General features: G+C 43.8%; 1 protein-coding gene and 1 pseudogene across 1 annotated transcript; one reads left to right on the forward strand and one right to left on the reverse strand.

Annotated features, from left to right (window-relative positions):
- The first annotated feature begins 3,919 nt into the window (after positions 1-3,919).
- Positions 3,920-4,867, forward strand: LOC138084423 (olfactory receptor 3A10). Its single transcript, XM_068978711.1, has one exon. The coding sequence runs from the start codon at positions 3,920-3,922 to the stop codon at positions 4,865-4,867; it is 948 nt and encodes a 315-aa protein (XP_068834812.1).
- A 12,668-nt stretch (positions 4,868-17,535) lies between these two features.
- On the reverse strand, positions 17,536-18,432 carry LOC138083600 (elongation factor 1-beta pseudogene; annotated as a pseudogene).
- Between the last annotated feature and the right edge of the window lie 326 nt (positions 18,433-18,758).

Genomic DNA, 18,758 nt, shown 5'->3' on the forward strand with positions numbered 1-18,758 from the left:
TTTTTATTGAGGGGGAGCAAATTATTTAAATACTTGATCAATGACATACAGATGGTAAATAAGCACATGAAAAGATGCTCAATATCATTAAGGAAATACAAAGTTAAACCACAATGAGATACTATTGCACACCTAATAGAGAGGTTTAATATTAAAAAGACTGTTGATATTAAGTGTTGATGAACAACTGTCAATCTCATTCATTGCTGGGAGGAATTCAAAATGGTACAGCCACTTTGGAACACAGTTTGACAGTTTCATTTGAAATTAAACATCCACTTAAGTAGGTTTCAGCAGTTATTGGAGAAGGCAATGGCACCCCACTCCAGTGCTCTTGCATGGAAAATCCCATGGATGGAGGAGCCTGGTGGGCTGCAGTCCATGGGGTCGCTAAGAGACGGACATGACTGAGCGACTTCAATTTCACTTTCACTTTTCATTTTCATGCATTGGAGAAGGAAATGGCAACCCACTCCAGTGTGTTCTTGCCTGGAGAATCCCAGGGACTGGGGAGCCTGATGGGCTGCCGTCTACGGGGTTGCACAGAGTCAGACACGACTGAAGCGACTTAGCAGCAGCAGCAGCAGTTATACTCCAAGGCATTTTCCAAGGAGAAATGAAAACATGTCTCCACACAAAGAATTGTCTGAACATAGTTGTATCTTTATTTGTAATGGCTAAAATCTGGAAACAATCCAAATATTCATTAACTGATAAATACCTTAGCAAATTGCAATACGTGGAATATGACTTGCTGAAATGTACTACTACTACAACCAACAGGCATGAATCTCCGAAGGATCATGCTAATAGAATGAATCCAATTATTTAAAAAGTCTACATAATGTGTGTTTTCATTTATGTGACACTATGAAAAAACCAAAACCATAGGGAAAGAAATCAGATCAGAGGTTGCCATCGCTATGACGTGGAGAGGGGATTGCCTGCAAAGGTGCAGAAGGGAAGTTTTTGGAGCAGTTGAAGTGTTCCATATATTGATGGAGGTGGTAGATACATGACTATATATTTTATCAAAGCTCATCAGACTTCACAATTAAAACTATACTTTAGTTAACTTTTTTTTCAGCTCTGTAATTTTGTAATTGCTTCTTTATGTTTGCATGATTTTGTTAACTTTTTATTTTATATTGGAATATAGCCGATTAAAAATGTTGTGATAGTTTCTGGTGCACAGCAAAGTGGCCCAACCATGTATCCATTCTCCCCTCAAACTCCCCTCCCATCTAGCCTGCCACACGACATTGGCCAGAGTTCCTTGTGTTATACAGTAGGTCCTTGTTGGTTATCTATTTTAAATAAGCAGTGTGTACATATTGACCCCAAACTTTTAAAAGCCATACCTTAAAAAACCCAGTGTAGAAAATAAATGAGAGAAACAGTACCAGAATCAGTGAAGCTGGAAACCAGCCTGAGCTCCACTAGGGACACCCTCTCTGGCTTTGCCAAGTCAACTAAGCCCTCTAGTTCTTATTTTTCCCATCAGTAATATGGAACCTGTATCCTTTCTCAGGAGCATTAGGAGCCTGGAATGAAGTTGTGACTCTAATGTTCCTTTAATAAAGTCCAAAATGCTAGGCAGATGAGAGAAACCCTTAAGGACTGAAGGACTGAGATTGTCTGCCTCTGGCTTCTGGTGCAATCCCTGGGGAGTGCGTCATTTTTAGGGCCCCTAAGGGCTTGTTAGCTCCCAAATACAGAGAGAACACCAAGACACACTCTGTCATTCCGTGCGTCACTTCCTCTATAAGGCTCCTGGAGATGGGCCACTTTGGGTCAGCTTGGCATTCACTCCCCTCTCTACAAGAACCGCCATCTGGGAACTTGGAGTAGAAAGGTAAGTGCCTCTGCACCAGGACTGCTAATTTCCATCCTTCGTGAGTAAGTGTGGATGAAGAGCCCACATGATCTTCAGGTAGCTTTTCCCTTGGTGCTAGAGAATAAAGGACTGAGCCATCATCAGATTCAGGGGGTGGCAGTGAAATGCAACGGTGGCGTTCTCTACTCTTAGTGACAAGAAGGACGAAGGTCAGAGCTGGCAAGTAGAGGAAGTTAGAGGGAAGAGATTAGGGTCAAGAATGGGGAAATGAAAAGTCTGGGGAGAGGCAAGGGTGGGTATTTAGGTTGATCGGGGCAGAGAAATCAATATTTATAGTGTCTTACAGCATATTAAAAAACAGAGACATCACTTTGCCAGCAAAAGTCTGTCTGGTCAAAGCTATGGTTTTTCCAGTACTTGTATGAATGTGAGAGCTGGACCATTAAGAAGGCTGTGTGTCAAAGAATTGATGGTTTCATATTGTGATGCTTGAGAGGACTCTTGAGAGTCCTTTGGACAGCAAGGAGATCAAACCAGTCAATCCTAACAGAAATCAATCCTGAATATTCATTGGAGGGACTGAGGCTAAAGCTGAAGCTCCAATACTTTGGCGATGAGCAGACTCATTGGAAAAGACCTTGATGCTGGGAAAGATTGAAGGCAGGAGAAGGGAGCAACAGAAGATGAAGTGGTTGGATGGCATCACTGATTCAATGGTCATGAGTTTGACCAAACTCTGGGAGATAGTGAAAGACAGAGAAGCCTGGCGTACTGCAGTTCATGAGATCACAAAGAGTTGGACACGACTTAGTGACTGAACAACAAATACCTCTAAGTAAACCTAGAGATAATACAATATAGCCTTTCATATTGCAGAAGGGAAAATGGATGGACATATAGATAGATGATAGATACTGAGATATTGGCAAAGGGGTTGGCAAAAATAAAAGCACAAAATACAAGTTCTCCAGAACAAACTCTTACACATGTGAACTTAAAACAGGATATCTTTTTTTGAGCTTTCCTTTTCTCATTTTAAACTGATTAGCTATCTTCAAGAATTTCTGTGAAATTTAAATGGAGTAAAACATTTCACAAAAAGTGTATATTCAAGTAAATGTTGGCTTCCTATTTTTTCCTCCTTTCTTTGTCTCCTTCCTCCCTTCCTTTTATCTTCTTTTCCCCTTCTGTTATCCTTTTTCCAACGTCCTGATGCTAGTAATAGAAGCTTGTTTATAACACAAGCATCTAGACTCTTAACTCCACAGCTCTTTCCACTGTGCTGAGTTGTCCTTATATACCAGGAGAAAGAAAGGGAGAGAGAGAGACAGAAGGAAGGAGAGGAGGGGGGAGGAAGGGAGGGAAGGAGAAAGAAAGAGAGAGAGACTGAGAACGTCTTTGTGTAGAGAAAGAACTACTTAAGGCAAATTGGACCACAGGACCCGAGGCACATTGCACCTTGCATGGACAGGCAGGGTGGGGATGACGAGAAGTGGGAGTAGACAGATGCATTCAGGAGAGAGAGGAACCTCTGCTCAGAGCAAGGCTAAACTCTTGTCACTGTGTCATGAGACACTGTACTCTGTCACTGCTGTTGATTCATACCCAGATTGGGCGTGCCTTAATGTTAACTTAGGAAAATTTGCCTATGATGACATTTCCTAAGGTCAGTCACTCTACACTGATACAACCTTCATAGCTGTCAAAACAGTGAAACCCATCCATCTCATTTCGATCAACAGCCACCATCCTGGGTCCTCAGAGCAGTTTCCTCTGTTCCAGCCCCTTTCTTGGGATCCTCTGGATCTCAACCTGAGCTGGAAATTCAAGAGTTAATGTCTAGCATTGTAAGGGCCATGGGGATCCTGCTCAAGCTCTAATCAGTATCCATTCCATCAATAAATGTACATGCCCCATTATCCCTAGCATCCAGCAGACACAGATTAAGTAGTGGGCTGCCGTCTATGGGGTCGCACAGAGTCGGACACGACTGAAGTGACTTAGCAGCTTAGCAGCAGCAGCAGCAGCTTCCCGTTTCAGCAGGCCCACATTTTCTCACTCTATGTCTCTCAGCAGTGGCCTATGGAGCCAGGTGCCTGGGGCAACAAGACTGTGGTCACTGAATTCATCCTTCTTGGCCTAACAGAGAACATCGAACTGCAACCCATCCTTTTCGCCATCTTCCTCTTTGCCTATGTGATCACAGTTGGGGGCAACTTGAGTATCCTGGCTGCCATCTTTGTGGAGCCCAAACTCCACACACCCATGTACTACTTCCTGGGGAACCTTTCTCTGCTGGACATTGGGTGCATCACTGTCACCATTCCTCCCATGCTGGTCTGTCTCCTAACCCACCAATGCCGAGTTCCCTATGCAGCCTGCATCTCACAGCTCTTCTTTTTCCACCTCCTGGCTGGAGTGGACTGTCACCTCCTGACAGCCATGGCCTATGACCGCTACCTGGCCATTTGCCAGCCCCTCACCTATAGCATCCGTATGAGCCGCGACGTCCAGGGAGCCCTGGTGGCCGTCTGCTGCTCCGTCTCCTTCATCAACGCTCTGACCCACACAGTGGCTGTGTCTGTGCTGGACTTCTGCGGCCCTAACGTGGTCAACCACTTCTACTGTGACCTCCCGCCCCTTTTCCAGCTCTCTTGCTCCAGCATCCACCTGAATGGGCAGCTTCTTTTTGTGGGGGCCACCTTCATGGGGGTGGTCCCCCTGATCTTCATCTCGGTGTCCTATGCCCACGTGGCAGCCGCAGTCCTGCGGATCCGCTTGGCGGAGGGCAGGAAGAAAGCCTTCTCCACGTGTGGCTCCCACCTCACCGTGGTCTGCATCTTTTATGGAACCGGCTTCTTCAGCTACATGCGCCTGGGCTCCGTGTCCGCCTCAGACAAGGACAAGGGCATTGGCATCCTCAACACTGTTGTCAGCCCCATGCTGAACCCACTCATCTACAGCCTCCGGAACCCGGATGTGCAGGGTGCCCTGAAGAGGTTGCTGACGGGGAAGCGGCCCCCCAAGTGAGAAGGCAGGGGTGTCAAGATGCCTCTCCCTCCTTGAGCAACCGCCTGCTTTCTTGTGCTGAAGGCTTAGTTGTGGGCAGGAGGATATTCAAGGGTGAACTAAGAAGGAAAGTAGGTAATTCAGGCCATGGTAGAATATGGTTTGCCTTGAACTGGGGAGAAAGGCTAAAGCTTAGAGAAGAGAGCATCTAAATAACTGATGAAAGATGGATTAGAGACAGATAGGAGAAGGGACTTTCCTGGTGGCCCAGTGGCTAAGACTCCATGCTCCCAGTGCAAGAGGCCTGGGTTCAATCCCTGGTCAGAGAACTAGATCCCACATGCCGCAAATAAGTGTTCACAAAAGATCCTGCCTGCCGCACTGAAGATCAAAGATCCTGCAAGTAAGAGCCAGCACATCCCAATAAATATATCAATATTTTTAAAGGACAAATGGGAGAAAATTATACCATGGGTCAGGAAGTGGGACACAAATAAATTATGTTGTATGTTTAAAATTCAATGACTGTTCAGTTGAAATACATTAAAAATATTAATTAAAATGTTTGCCCTCACCCTTTTAAGATAAGATATGTTTGTATCTTTGGGATTCCCTAGTGGCTCAGGTGGTAAAGTGGCTCAGATGGTGGCTCTGGCTGCAGTGCAGGAGACCCAGGTTCGATTCCTGGGTCGGGAAGATCCCCTGGAGAAGGGAATGGCAACCCACTCCAGTATTCTTGCCTGGAAGATCCCATGGACAGAGGAACCTGGTGGGCTACAGTCCATGGGCTCTCAAAGAGCCAGACACAATTGAGCGACTAACATATCTGTATCAGAGTATCGGGTCTGGGGACTTCCCTGATGGCTCAGTGGTAAAGAATCCACCTGCAATGCAGGAGATGGAGAAGACTCGGGTTTGATCCCTGGGTTGGGAAGATCCTCTGGAGGAGGGCATGGCAACCCACTCCAGTATTCTTGCCTGGAGAATCCCATGGACAGAGGAACCTGGAGGGCTACAGTCCATGGGGTCACAAAGAGTTGGACACGACTAAAGTGACTGAGTAAGCACTCATGCATGAAGTCTGTTTTTAAAAAAGATTCTTCTTCAGGAAATAAACCCATGATTGTGGAATTAAGGTTTGGCATAGCCTGGGAGCAGGATGTGGAGACCTGTCAGAGTACCTCCCAGCATCTTCTTTAGAGCAACACTATCAAATACCTCTTCCTAAAACCAGGGTCCCCATCCCGACTAACCATGAGTGGGAACAACACATTTTCACGCCACTGTGTGAACTCTCTCCCCCAGCCTCTCTGCTGAAAACTCGAGTGGGTCATCATTAATCTCCTGAGAAGCAGCATTCAGAATAGTTAGTTCAGTGTTTATTTTTCCTGGCAAAGTACACCGATTTATAAGAGGGCATTCTATCTAATATGTATAGAAAATCAGTAAAGGTGAAAAAAGAAGGGAAATAGAAGTTTGCAAGTTACCACTGAATGAGTACTGGAAACCAAGATTTTACCAAAAGAATGAAACTAAGGAAACCCATGGAAGAACAGTGACTAGAATGAGAGTTGATTTCACATGCAGTTGTGACTGTTTCTAGAATTTTTTTTCCGTGAATCTTTCAGACACTTCCTGGTCCACACATTGGAAGTCTGAGAAGAGGGACCTTACCTAACATGCTTATTAATTGATGAGGAGGGCAGCTTGGCCCCTCAAGGTGTCTGAGAATATTCCTCAGTCAAATGAAGGTTCCCACCGTCACTCTCTATTTTTCCTGAAGACAGCTGTCTCCCACATCAGGTCCGGTGCCCCTGCCAGTGGTTGGTGGCGGGCCCTGCAGCCTCTGGGCCTGGGCCCCTCCGCACTCAGGCCACCCACGATGCCTGATTAAGCCCCTGGCGCAGTCATCCGATTTCTTTCTGATGACCACTGTATCACATCCAGACCTTCGCTGGGGATGTCATGTCTCTCTGTCACTCATTTCTTCCCGGCCTCTCCCCTCAGTCTTTCTCAGCCACAGCCTCTAGCTCAGCGAGGATTTTTCTTTGTCAGGAGACTCATGCCTCTCTTCACTTTTATTGCGCATTCATAATCTCCTCCGAAAGGGTGTGCCCTGCTAAGCAAGAAAGACATCATCATCATTTCTGTATTCCTTGCAGCTATTTTTTGGCTCTCCCTGACTAGATTGTAAGCTCCTTAATGACAAGGACCATGTTTTCTGTTATACATGTCTTCAAATTCACAGCACAGTGCTGAGTGCATAAAGCCATCTCATGGATCAATCAGCTGCTACTAGGAACTGCTAAGCATCAACTGGTATTCCTCACCTGTGATAGGAAATGTGTGTTCTACATGGGAGGTCAGTGAACCGGCCAGATGTTTTCTAAATGCCCGAAACCCAAGATCTTAAGATATGAAGGGAAAAGAAAAAAAAGAAAGAGAAGCTTTCTTCTGAGGACACAGTCAGTCACTGAGCTTGCCCTAACAGGAAGAAACTTTCTGGATTTTATGTGTGAACTGCAATGTCATTTCTCCCACAGAACTGAGAGAAACTGCCTGAAGTTAGAGCCAGAAGTGTCTCCCTCTTGCAAAGGAATGGAAGAGAACTTTTAATTAGCAAAAGCTAATTGGAGCTTGGAGCCCCAGGGTTCTGAAATCCTGCAACATCCAACAGTGGGATCCATTCAACTTGGAACACATTAAGAGGGTGGGTTGACAATAATAAATGAGTGCTAATCAGTATGACAAAGTGTCTTTCTTTAAGTGATGTCCTGAAGTGAATAATTTTTAACTCTGCTCTGCAAATATGAGCAATTCATATGTGGTATAAATAATTTTAATGAAAAGTGTATCTTTGTTTAAAAAGAAGAATGAATATATTGACATGAAAAGATGTACAGCACATATTGCTGAATTTACACAGTGGTAATGATGTGACATGTAATCTGTATCGAGCAAAAAAGTGCTGGGGAACAACCCCCAAGTCTTAGGTGGTGATTTCCACTGCAGAGGAGAATTGGACTGGGCAGAGGGGTGGGAAATGCAAAAGGACTTTCACTTTCTACTCTGTTTACTCTTTTTTTTCATATTGTTTATTATTTTACTTGCAATCCTATAGAATGACCTACTGGGACGAATGAGGATTTTTATTTTGGCGGGGGGAGTGTTCCAGGGATTGAACAATGCCCCCAGACGTAGAAGCGTAGAGTCTTAACCACTGGACCACCAGGGAAGTCCCTCCGTTTACTCTTATTTGAAGTTTCTCACTGAATTCTGTGGCTTGCCAGGTGGCTCAGTGGTAAATAATCCGCTTGCCAATGGAATCGCCACAGGAGACTTGGGTTTCATCCCAGGGTCAAGACTACCTCCTGGAGGACGAAATGGCAACCCACTCCAGTATCCTTGCCAGGAAAATCCCACGCACAGAGGAGTCTGGCGGGCTGCAGTCCACAGGGTCGCAAAGAGTCAGACACGACTGAGAGATGGAGCACACAGTCACTGAATTCTGTAATATAGAAAATTTTTAAATAAATGCTATTGGTGGATACGGGAGTGGGAGGAGTGAAATGAATCGACTGCAGTATTTTCTCTCCAGCCTTCAAAGCGTCCTCTGTCATCCTCATCTTTGAGGAAAAAAGAAATAGTAAGTTGCTTATCCATCCAATATAAGGCCACTGACTTCACTTAATCTAGATTCACGGGCTCCAGAGAGACATAAAGTTTGGTCATCTTATTCATGCTGCCTCTTCTGAGATGAGAGCCAAACCCAAGCATCTCTAGCGTTAGAAAATACTCCCAGGGGACCTTTCCCCTTGTCCCATCTCCTGGCCCTGAAAATTCAAATTTCACCCTCCATTCCACACGAATGCCTACCTTACACCGGCACCAGCACACCTCCTCCCCCTAAAACCCTTGCACTGCTGCCTAGTTTTGAATCTTTTTTATGTAACTCCAGTCAAAGGTAGTGACTCATTTTGGTGGCGACTCATGTAGATTTTCATGATTCCTTGTGCCACAGATATAGGGTCATGGCCTCTAGGAGCTTAAAGAAACCTCTAGAGATATTTTGGTCCAGCCACCCTGACTTCAGAAAACTCACATCCAAAGAAACTTGGTCCAAATGTTCTTGGCCTTCAACACAAATGTGAGCTTATTGAGGACAGCCAGGATCCATCTGCTAAGCTCAGCTAATGTCATTTTATAAACCATAAGCATCTATAACACATATGCCTCCTTGGACAAGTTCTCAGAAACATTTTCACATTGCTTCTTTCTCCCACACCCATGTCACTATCTAGAGGCCCACCCTATGTGTCACAGAGACAAAGGCACTGTTAGAACCCAAGAAAATTATGAAAGTAGTATGATTCCTTGTTATACTACTGGCACATAACAATATTCACAGAGCATTTTGAAACCTGTGTTCTCATTTGAATCTTGCATCTGCACAGTGGAGTATCATCCACAATGAGGACCAGAATTAGAAAATATCAGTAAGAAGGCCAGTTTTTACTATCTTCACTTTGCAAATTAAAAAAAAAAAAAAAAAAAACAGAAGCTAAGTGATTTTCCAAAGGCCATGGGGTTAGTAGGGCTTCCTAGGTGGTCCAGTGGTAAAGAATCTTCCTATCAATGCAGGAGACACAAGAGACACCAGTTCAATCCCTGGGTGGAGAAGATCCCCTGGAGAAGGAAATGGCAACCCACTCCAATATTCTTGCCTAGGAAATACCATGGACAGAGGAGCCTGGCCGGCTACAGTCCATGGGGGTCACAAAGAATCAGATCGACTGAGTTACTGAGCTCGGATGCATATAGCGTTAGTTAGTAGGGCAGCCTGCAAGTGCTGACTCACAGCCCAGTATTTTTGCTTTCCTCCATGACCGCCTCTAAGAAATCACCAAAGACTTCTGAACTAAACAGTGATGCTGACTCTCAGCGTAATGAGTCTCGGAAATGGGAAAGGTACGACAGTTTAGAGAAGAGAACCTTAGGGTATCCAGAGACTTGCTTTCTAACCCAGCCTCTTCTACTTAAGGCCACATGAGCTTTCGAAGCCATTTCTTCCTTCCACATATCTTGCATCTTTTTTCATTCATCTATTCTATGATAAATACTCAGACCCCCTCCTCCCACAGGATACTAAAGGCTATGGGGAAAAAGGGGGCCTTAGGTAATTAAATTAAATGGACAGGTGATATGATTGAGAGCAGGAGGTTATGTCCAGGAATAATTCATGCACAGTGAAGCTCTGATGAATAAAGGCTGATTCTTGGCCTGTGGCAACTGGAGAGATGCCCAGACTGGAGGCGGTAGCAGTGGTCCAGGCAGAGATGTGACACCCCGAGAGGCAGAGGTCACTGAAACGGAAAGAAGTGAACTTGGGAAGGAATCTTGGAACATCAGCCAGAAAATATCTACACTTGTTTTCAGAGTTTATGTTTGTAGGATCTGAAGAGATTAGGATATTAAGGCCCTAAAAGACTTCAGACCTTTGTTTGGTATTTACTAATAGTTGCCCAGGCCAGGATATACGGAAAAGCAAATATGAATCAAGCTTCCTTCGTGTGCCGGGCAGCAAGCTGAGCAACCCATGCTCCTTGTTGCATTAAACTAGCTGTGATCAAGCGAGGTCAGCAGTGGACCCAGAAGTTGGGAGGCCTGGCTTCTGGGCAGACACTGCTATTTATTAGCTATGTGACCCTGGACAGATCAGTTACCCTCCATGGGCCCCAGTTTCTCATTTATGAAACGGGAATCATAGCACACAATTCAAATGATTATTCTGAGAATTAAATAAATTGAAATACAGAATTAGTGTATTGATAAGTATAATATTCCCTGGTGGCCCTTCTCTGGTGGCTTACTGGGTAAAGAATCTACTTGCAGTGCAGGAGACCCAGGTTCAATCCTTGGGTTGGGAAGATCCCCTGGAGAAGGAAATGGCAACCCACTCCAGTTTTGTTGCCTGGAGAATCCCATGGACAGAGGAGCCTGGTGGGCTACAGTCCATGGGGTCACAAGAGTTGGACGTGACTTAGAGACTAAACCAGCACCACAAGTATAATGTAGAAGGTGTTAAAAATCCATGGGGTTTTGAGTTGCGTCTTTCTAGAGTTTGTGACCTCACGCTAGAAAGCACCAGAACAGGAACTTACTGCCCCAAACTCCAGCCTTGCCTGGTCAGTGTTAATGTCCTTTGTAACACCGTGGCCCTCACTTCCCTTGAATGAACTAGTGAAAGACTCAGAACAATGGAAGCTTCTGCCCTGCCGTGGACACCTGGAAGAGGGCCTGATTAATTCCCTGGGTCCCAAAACACTTTGCTAACTTCTCAAGCTCAGCAGAGCCTCAGGAGGTTCAGCCATCTTCATGGATGTTCACCCACCCATCCATCTTTCTCACAAAGTTTCCCACCGAGACAGCGGTGACGGGGATGGGAATGAAGTCCTCGAATGTTCCACAAACAGAATCCTCTAATTAGCTCTCAAATGAGAGCTCAGGACAACTTGGCTGAGAGGTGGCTGGGGATTTGCTGATTGTCTTCTCCATCTCTGCTAACAAGGCCAGAGGGAAGGGACACCCAGCAAAGATTTTGCTTTCATTTGTGTCCTTTAGAAAGAAATCAGACCTTAGAGAGGAGGGTGGAGGAGGCCAATTAGTGATAGATGGTTTCAGTAGTGTCGTTAACAAGATTCATTAGCAAAGGTGCCAATAGAGGGAAGATGTGTTCAAAACAAGGTTGCCTGGGTGTGAGTGTCAGCCTCTCTGCAAACACTTGCCGCCATTTCTTCACTTTTTTCTGACTTTTGGCATTATGTGCTTTCATCCTCGTCACACCCCAAAACTCTCCTGTCCACCCCCCCCTCCTCCATCCCGGCCTGGTTTTCTTCAATCCCATATTAAATAAATGTGCCTACTCTGTTGTATGAACTGGCTGTATCATTTTATACCCGCATCAGGATTTCCTTAATCAACTCTATCCTAACCCTCTAGACTGCTTTCAGTTTTCCATTATTAAATGCAAAGTGTGATATGTCTCTGCACAGCTGTTTCCTTGATTGGACCGTATGCATGTATATATCTTCAACTCTTATGAATATCGACAAATCATCAGCTAGATGCATTGTAACATTTGAGTGTTCTGCCAATTCAATGCAAGAAGGCCCCTTTCCAGACCTTAAGCAACTTCAGGTATTATCATTTAAACCAGGGATCCCCCAACCCCCAGGAACTGGGCCACAGAACAGGGGGTGAGTGGTGGGCAGGTAAGCGAGTGAAGCTTCATCCAGCACTCCCCATCACTTCCACTGCGACCTGAACCATCCCCACCATTGCTTGCATTGCCACCTGAACACTGCACACTCCCGTTGCTTGTGGAAAAAAAAACTGTCTTCATGAAATTGGTCTCTGGTGCCAAAAAGGCTGGGGACTGAAATCTTTACAATGTGATAATCCCTGTTTCCCATTACTGTTCTACTCCGCATTTTATTGTAAGGGTTCTTTTTCTTCTTCTTTGAGTGCAAGTATTAACTCTTAGCTGCAACTATTTCCCTTATTTATATTTGCCTCTTATTAATGCGAATTGTGTTTTTGACACACAAACTTTTATCTTCTGTAGTCAAGTATATAAATATTTTACTTTATGACATCTTTCTTTGCTGCCATACTTGAAATTATTTTCCTCATGTCAAGTTTATGTAAATAGTCATCTATTTGTCTACTATGTATTTTATAATTTTATTTTTTATGTTTTCCATTTTTCCATCCAAAATTTTAGTACGTGATTTGACATAGGGATACAATGCCCCGTTTCCCCCTCCTCCGCTCGAGATGAGGGTTCCTTTCCCTGTTTCGTCGGGAAAGGATTCCCGGCGTTCCCGTCGCATCTCAAGAGGAGGCGCTCTCAACAGGAAAGTCGAGAGGAACTCCAGGGGTCGTGCCACCATTCCAAAAGACCCCCAAATGTCTCAGTCCACTCCAGAGGAACCTGATTTCCCTGCACTGCCTCGTTTTTTAACTCTATAGCCTGCGCTCCCAAGACAGTTCCCAATAACATGAAGAATGCTTTTGTCAGATACTAAATGTTTTCGTGCACTGATCTCTGCTTCTGAACGAGTTTCTATTCTGTTACACCATTCTGTGCTTGTGCCACAGTGTTTCAGCCACTGTAGCTGTGGAGCGGACCCACAGGTCTGAAAACCTCATATTCACATTGCATTCTCATTACTCTTTCCTCCCAAATTATTAATAGTTGATAAGTATCATATGTTCTCTCTTCCAGTTTAGCTATAGAATCATTTTTCTCACTGGAATCTTCTACTATTGGGGTTTTACTTAGAATTTGTTGAATTTCTAATTTGGGGTTGGAGGCTTTACAGTATAGGATCTTTCCATGGTATGGCTTATCCATTCATTCAAGTGTTATTTCTAAAGAAAAGTTTTGAAGGTTTTTTAAAAAATGAGTTTCCCTGTTTTTATTAAATTTATTTCAAGATATATAATATTTTACTCTCATAAAGTGGATATTTAATGAGATATGAATATTTTAAGACTCTTAATCTGTGTTGTTTAACTATCTCATAACAGAAAGGTGATGCCTTAATCTGCATTTAGAAGTTGTCCATATCCATTTTACCACATCGTCACAAATATTAATTATTTTTAATCATTTCAAACTTGAGAGGCAAAAATATATTAAAAATTTACTTTACATTTTCTGTTTCATAGTGAAGCTGAGTATTTTCTTCTACTAAACATGGTATTTTTCTCTTTTGTAAATTGTCTTTTATGTTCTTGGCTTATTCAGTGAGATGTCAGCATTTTCACTTCAATATTTTTATTTTTTAGTTTGTTTCAGATTTCTATTAGATCTTTACAGGTTAAATATATTAACATTTTCATATTTTCTGCAAATATTTCCCCAAATTTGTTGCTTGTCTTTTAATTTTGGTAATTTTTACATATATTTAAAAAATGTTTATGTAGTCAGATCTTTTGATCTTTTCCTTCATGCCTTCTTCCATTGCTTACATGCCTAGAATGCCTGCTATAGTTGACAATTATACAAATTGTCACTTATTTGTTCTCTTGGGTTTTTAAAATTTGGAGCTTTGTATTTAACTCTTAAATCCATCCTGTATTTATTTTGGCACATCGTGTAATGTAATATATACATCCAGGAGGTCTTTATTTTTCAAATGAGCAATCAATAGCCTCAACAGGAGGGAATAATCCATTCCCTGCCCCACCCTCACTGATTTAGAATGCTTAATTTATGATGAGAATGCAAGCTGTTGCAACATCCTTGAAGATCATTTTGCCAGTATCTAATAAAGATGAAAATGTACATACCCTATAACCCAGCAGCGTCACTCTTAGGTTTATGCTCAAGACAAGAGCATCCATGGGCACACACATAAAAAATGTCCACAGAAGCATTATTCATAATGGTCCATTGAAAACCCAAATGTCCATCATCAATATAATAGAAAAATATTCTGTTGTACATTAATACAATAGGGTGTAATACAGTCATGAACATGAACTTGTTAAAAATTTATAAACAGAAAACTCATCTATTGATAGAGTTGGGAGACCAGAAGGGGGAGCCCAACAGAAAGAAAGACTCCTGTTCTAGCAGGGACTCAGCCAATGAAAAGCAATGAATTCTTTGTTTGCTACAGCCCTCCCAACTTCCTTTAGCCCCCATGATATTATTCTCCTTCCGTTGCCATAGGGGGACTTGCACTTGGCTCTCCATGGGTGCAAACTCTGAACTGCAGTTCTCTGCTGATCCTCAATTAACCCATCTTTGCTGGAGAAATGTCTGGCAGTCTATTTGTTTTAGGTCAACAAACCAAACCCATACCTGAATACTTGGAAGAATCTTGGAAGCATAGTAAGGAAAAGAGAATATGTATTATATGAATTCTATGTATATATATATATATAGGCTTCCCAGGTGGTGCTAGTGGTAAAGAACCCGCTTGCCAAGGCAGGAGACATGAGGCGCAAGTTCGATCCCTGGGAAGATCCCCTGGAAGAGGGCAGGGAAACCCACTCCACTATTCTTGCCTGGAGAATCCCAGGGACAAAGGAGCCTTGGTGGGCTACAGTCCATAAGGTCACAATGAGTCAGATACAACTGAAGTTATATCCACATGGAAGAAAGAAAAATGACACTACAGGAAACAGGGCATGTAATTAAGAGAGAATGAATGCTATTAGAAAAATAAATATCTATTATAGCTTTTTCCTTATCTTTTAATTCATCATCTCTAATTTTTTTCTCTTCCTTTTTCTGTAACCTTTTCTGTAAATCCTCTAGACCTTTCTACTCAAAGTGTGGTCTGCTACCCGGCAGCATCTGTGTTATGTGAAAGTTTGTTGGAAATTCACAATCACAGGCCTTCCTCAAACCTTCTACATCAAAACCTGCATTTAAACAAGATATCCACATAATATATATGCATGGTGTGGAAGGAAAATCAAAATGGAGTTATATAGCTAAGAGAGCTCTCTCAAATGGAGCCAGGAGGCCGTTGAAGAAGTGTGACGATGAATGTCGCAACCCAGATGGAGTCTGAACTTTGACATTTACAGTAAGTTCCCTACATACACACCTTCAAGCTTTGAACTTTCAAAGATGCGAACGTGTGTTCCATCCCATCAGGCCTGAGTGAAACCGCATCCTGCCTTCCGTCTCCTGTTACTGATGATCCTTCAGCTCTACCATCTCCCTCCTCCAACCAGTAACTCTTCCTGCCTGTTCACTCGATTCCAGCCCCTGAAGCCAGCTGTTATACCATACTACCATACTTTTCAAGGTATTGTAAGATTAAAAAGGTTTTCTTTATTTTTTGTGCTTGTTTATGTATTGTGTGAAAAGTATTATAAACCTATTACAGTACAGTCTATACAGCCTATTGTGTTAGTTGGGTAACACAACTAACTTTGTTGGACTTACGAACAAATTGGACTTACAAACGCACTCTCAGAATGGATCTCAGACATACTCTCTTGTCTTACTGCAGACAACCAGAAGACTTGCCCAATATTTCAGAAACTCAAAGTACTTATTGGACCTGTGCCCTAAATAACTCCTAACAAAATCTCTCTTACAGACAAATACTTTCTTGCATCGGTGCGTGCTTAGTTACTTCAGTCGTGTCCACCTCTTGGACTGTAGCCCGCCAGGCTCCTCTGTCCATGGGATTCTCCAGGCAAGAATACTGGAGTGGGTTGCCATTTCCTTCTCCTGGGGATCTTCCCTACCCAGGGATCAAACTTGGGTGTCCCGCATTGTGGGAAGATTCTTTATCGATTGAACTGCATCCAAGTTAATTCTAATTCTTGCCAGACAACTTTAACAACATTGTGGCTTTTGCCTTTCTAATTCCCCTGCCCCTTTCTCTTCCCTGAAACACTCATTTTACCCAAATCTGTGTCTCCACGATTGCAGCTCCTAAGACCTCAAATAAACGCTTTCTTATTTGCAGCCTTCTCTATTTCTTGGTCAACAATGGCAAAGTTGGTAAAGTTAAAAGTGGTAAAGTTCTTGAAGTTGGTTCTAGAGTCTTAATTCAGTTTTCTGCAGTGATAACCCTAATTCTTTATTTTAAAAATTGAGGAGGATGGGACTTCCATGGTGGTCCAGTGGTTAAAAATCTGTTTTCCAATGCAGGAGACATAGGTTCAATTCCTGGTCGGGGAACTAAGATCCCACATGCCATGGCACAACTAAGCCCATGCTCAACTAGAGAGCCTGCCCACCATAAATACTGAGCCCACATGCGCTCGAGTCCATGCTCTGCAAAAAGAGAAGCTACGAGCTGCCACAAAACAAAGCCCACACACTGTAACGAAGATCCAGCATGACCCCCCAAATTTTTTTTGAGGAGATGATTTTCCAAAGAACTTTTCTGCTGGACCCCACTGCAAGCTTTTCTTGGTTTAACAAGATCTTTCAGGATCACTGAGAACATGCTTTAGAGCTTTTAAGCATTCTCCTGTGTCCTCCATTAAGTCTGCCCCAATGAGAAACATGTGTTCAGAATATTCAGCTTGGCTCTCCCTGCTAGCTGTCTACTGACCTTCCTTTGTTGACCCTTGCCTGCAGGAGTCCAGATTTAGAGCACTGGGAGCAAATATGAATTCCTTAAGCTTCTGTGCTGGTCCAGCTTCATAGAGTCCTGGGTGGAGTGGGGTGGTGGTGAGATGTCAGCTAATGGGCTGACAGTGCCTCCAAAGAGCAATGTGGGAAAGCCCGCTGTGTTCTCTGGGTTAACATCAGGTCCAAACCTCAACTCTGGGCTTCCCAGGTGGTGCTAGTGTTGAAGAACCTGTCTGCCAATGCAGGAGACCAAAGAGATGAGGGTTCAATCCCTGGGTCAGGAAGATCCCCTGGAGAAGGGCATGGCAACCCATTCCAGTATTCTTACCTGGAGAATCCCATGAACAGAGGAGACTGGTGGGCACAGTCCATAGGGTCACAAAGAGTTGGACACTACTGAAGCGACTCAGCACACACAGCACAAACTTAAACTCTATCTGTGGGCTTTGCATAACCCTGGGGAGGGGAGCATGGCTCTTGGGAAAGTATGAGAATGGGAGGACCTGCTCTATGATAGCGTCTCTCTCTCTCTCTCTCTCTCTCTCTCTCTTTTTCTTTGTCTTTCAAGCTGTTATCTAAGGGCACTGAGCCACAATGGATTTTGGATCTTGTTGAACGCAGCCATGACCATAGACTGCACATTTTCATCAAAAGCAGTGATCTTCTCCTCCAGTGTATCTGTTCCAACTTCATCATCTTCAACTACACACTGTATTTGAAGTTTTTTAATTCCATACCTCACTGGATCTAGTTTAGAAGATGCCCAGACTAAGCCTTCTGCTTGAATACTTCTGACACGCTTCTCCAGTTTTGCCATACTTGTCTCATCATCCCAAGGGTTCATGTCTGGTGAGACAGAAGACTTGGCAACAAGTGATGGTTGTTTGGCTTTCTTTGACTCATTCCGTGCAAGTTCTTCTCTTAGCCTCTTGGCTTCTTCACTTTCCTCCTCCTCCTCAGATCCAGAGGGATCAATGTCCTCATCATCTTCATGTAGCTCCACTTTCTGTGGTGCCTTCCACATTAGCAGGGCCATACTTGCCCAAAGCTTTCTTCACCCCTGGCAGGCTGGTCTTTTTGTAAGATTGGATGTGATTGTACCTTGGCTCCCCTGCTGGCTCAGACAGTAAAGAGTCCACCTGCCAGTGCAGGAGACCCAGGTTCAGTCCCTGGATTGGGAAGATCCCTTGGAGAAGGGAATGGCAATCCACTTCCGTATTCCTGCCTGGAGAATTCCATGGACAGAGGAGTCTGTTGGGCTTCAGTCCGTGGGGTCGCGACTGAGTGACTTTCACTTCATTTACCAACATATGGCATGACACAAGTCAGGAGGTGGTGGGCTCAAGACGGCTTCAAATTCTGCCATGTTTGCTTCTGATGACATAGACCCCCAGATGTAGCTCTTGTCCGCCAAGGAGTCATTCAGGGCCCAGAGGTGGGCAGGGCTTTTCAGGTTTTCAAAACCCATGATGACAACTGCTGGAGAACTGGGTGGCAGTGGAGGAAAAGAGAAGCGCAGGCAGTTGCCACCAAGCACTAAGAGGGAAAAAAAGGAGTGATAGCATCTTTGTTCGACACTTCACGTGCATTTACACCCACCTCACATCTCTTCTGTGACCCTCTCTTGTAAGCCCTATGAGATAGAGTTAGTCTTTCAGAGCCTCTTTATTTTCCCTGTCCCATGATTTTAAAACTTTGATCTTGACATCATAGAGGCAGGAACTTCTGGGTCTAGTACAAGTCTCTTGTGGGTGAGTCCATTTTGTGGGTGGATATCACTGAGTTCTGCCAACC

Source organism: Capricornis sumatraensis, chromosome 8, assembly GCF_032405125.1.
Source record: "Capricornis sumatraensis isolate serow.1 chromosome 8, serow.2, whole genome shotgun sequence".
In the NCBI taxonomy this organism is placed as follows: Eukaryota; Metazoa; Chordata; class Mammalia; order Artiodactyla; family Bovidae; genus Capricornis; species Capricornis sumatraensis.

Coding starts and splice junctions, on each gene's coding strand:
- LOC138084423 (XM_068978711.1), top strand. CDS start 3,920: ATGGAGCCAGGTGCCTGGGGCAACAAGACTGTGGTCACTGAATTCATC.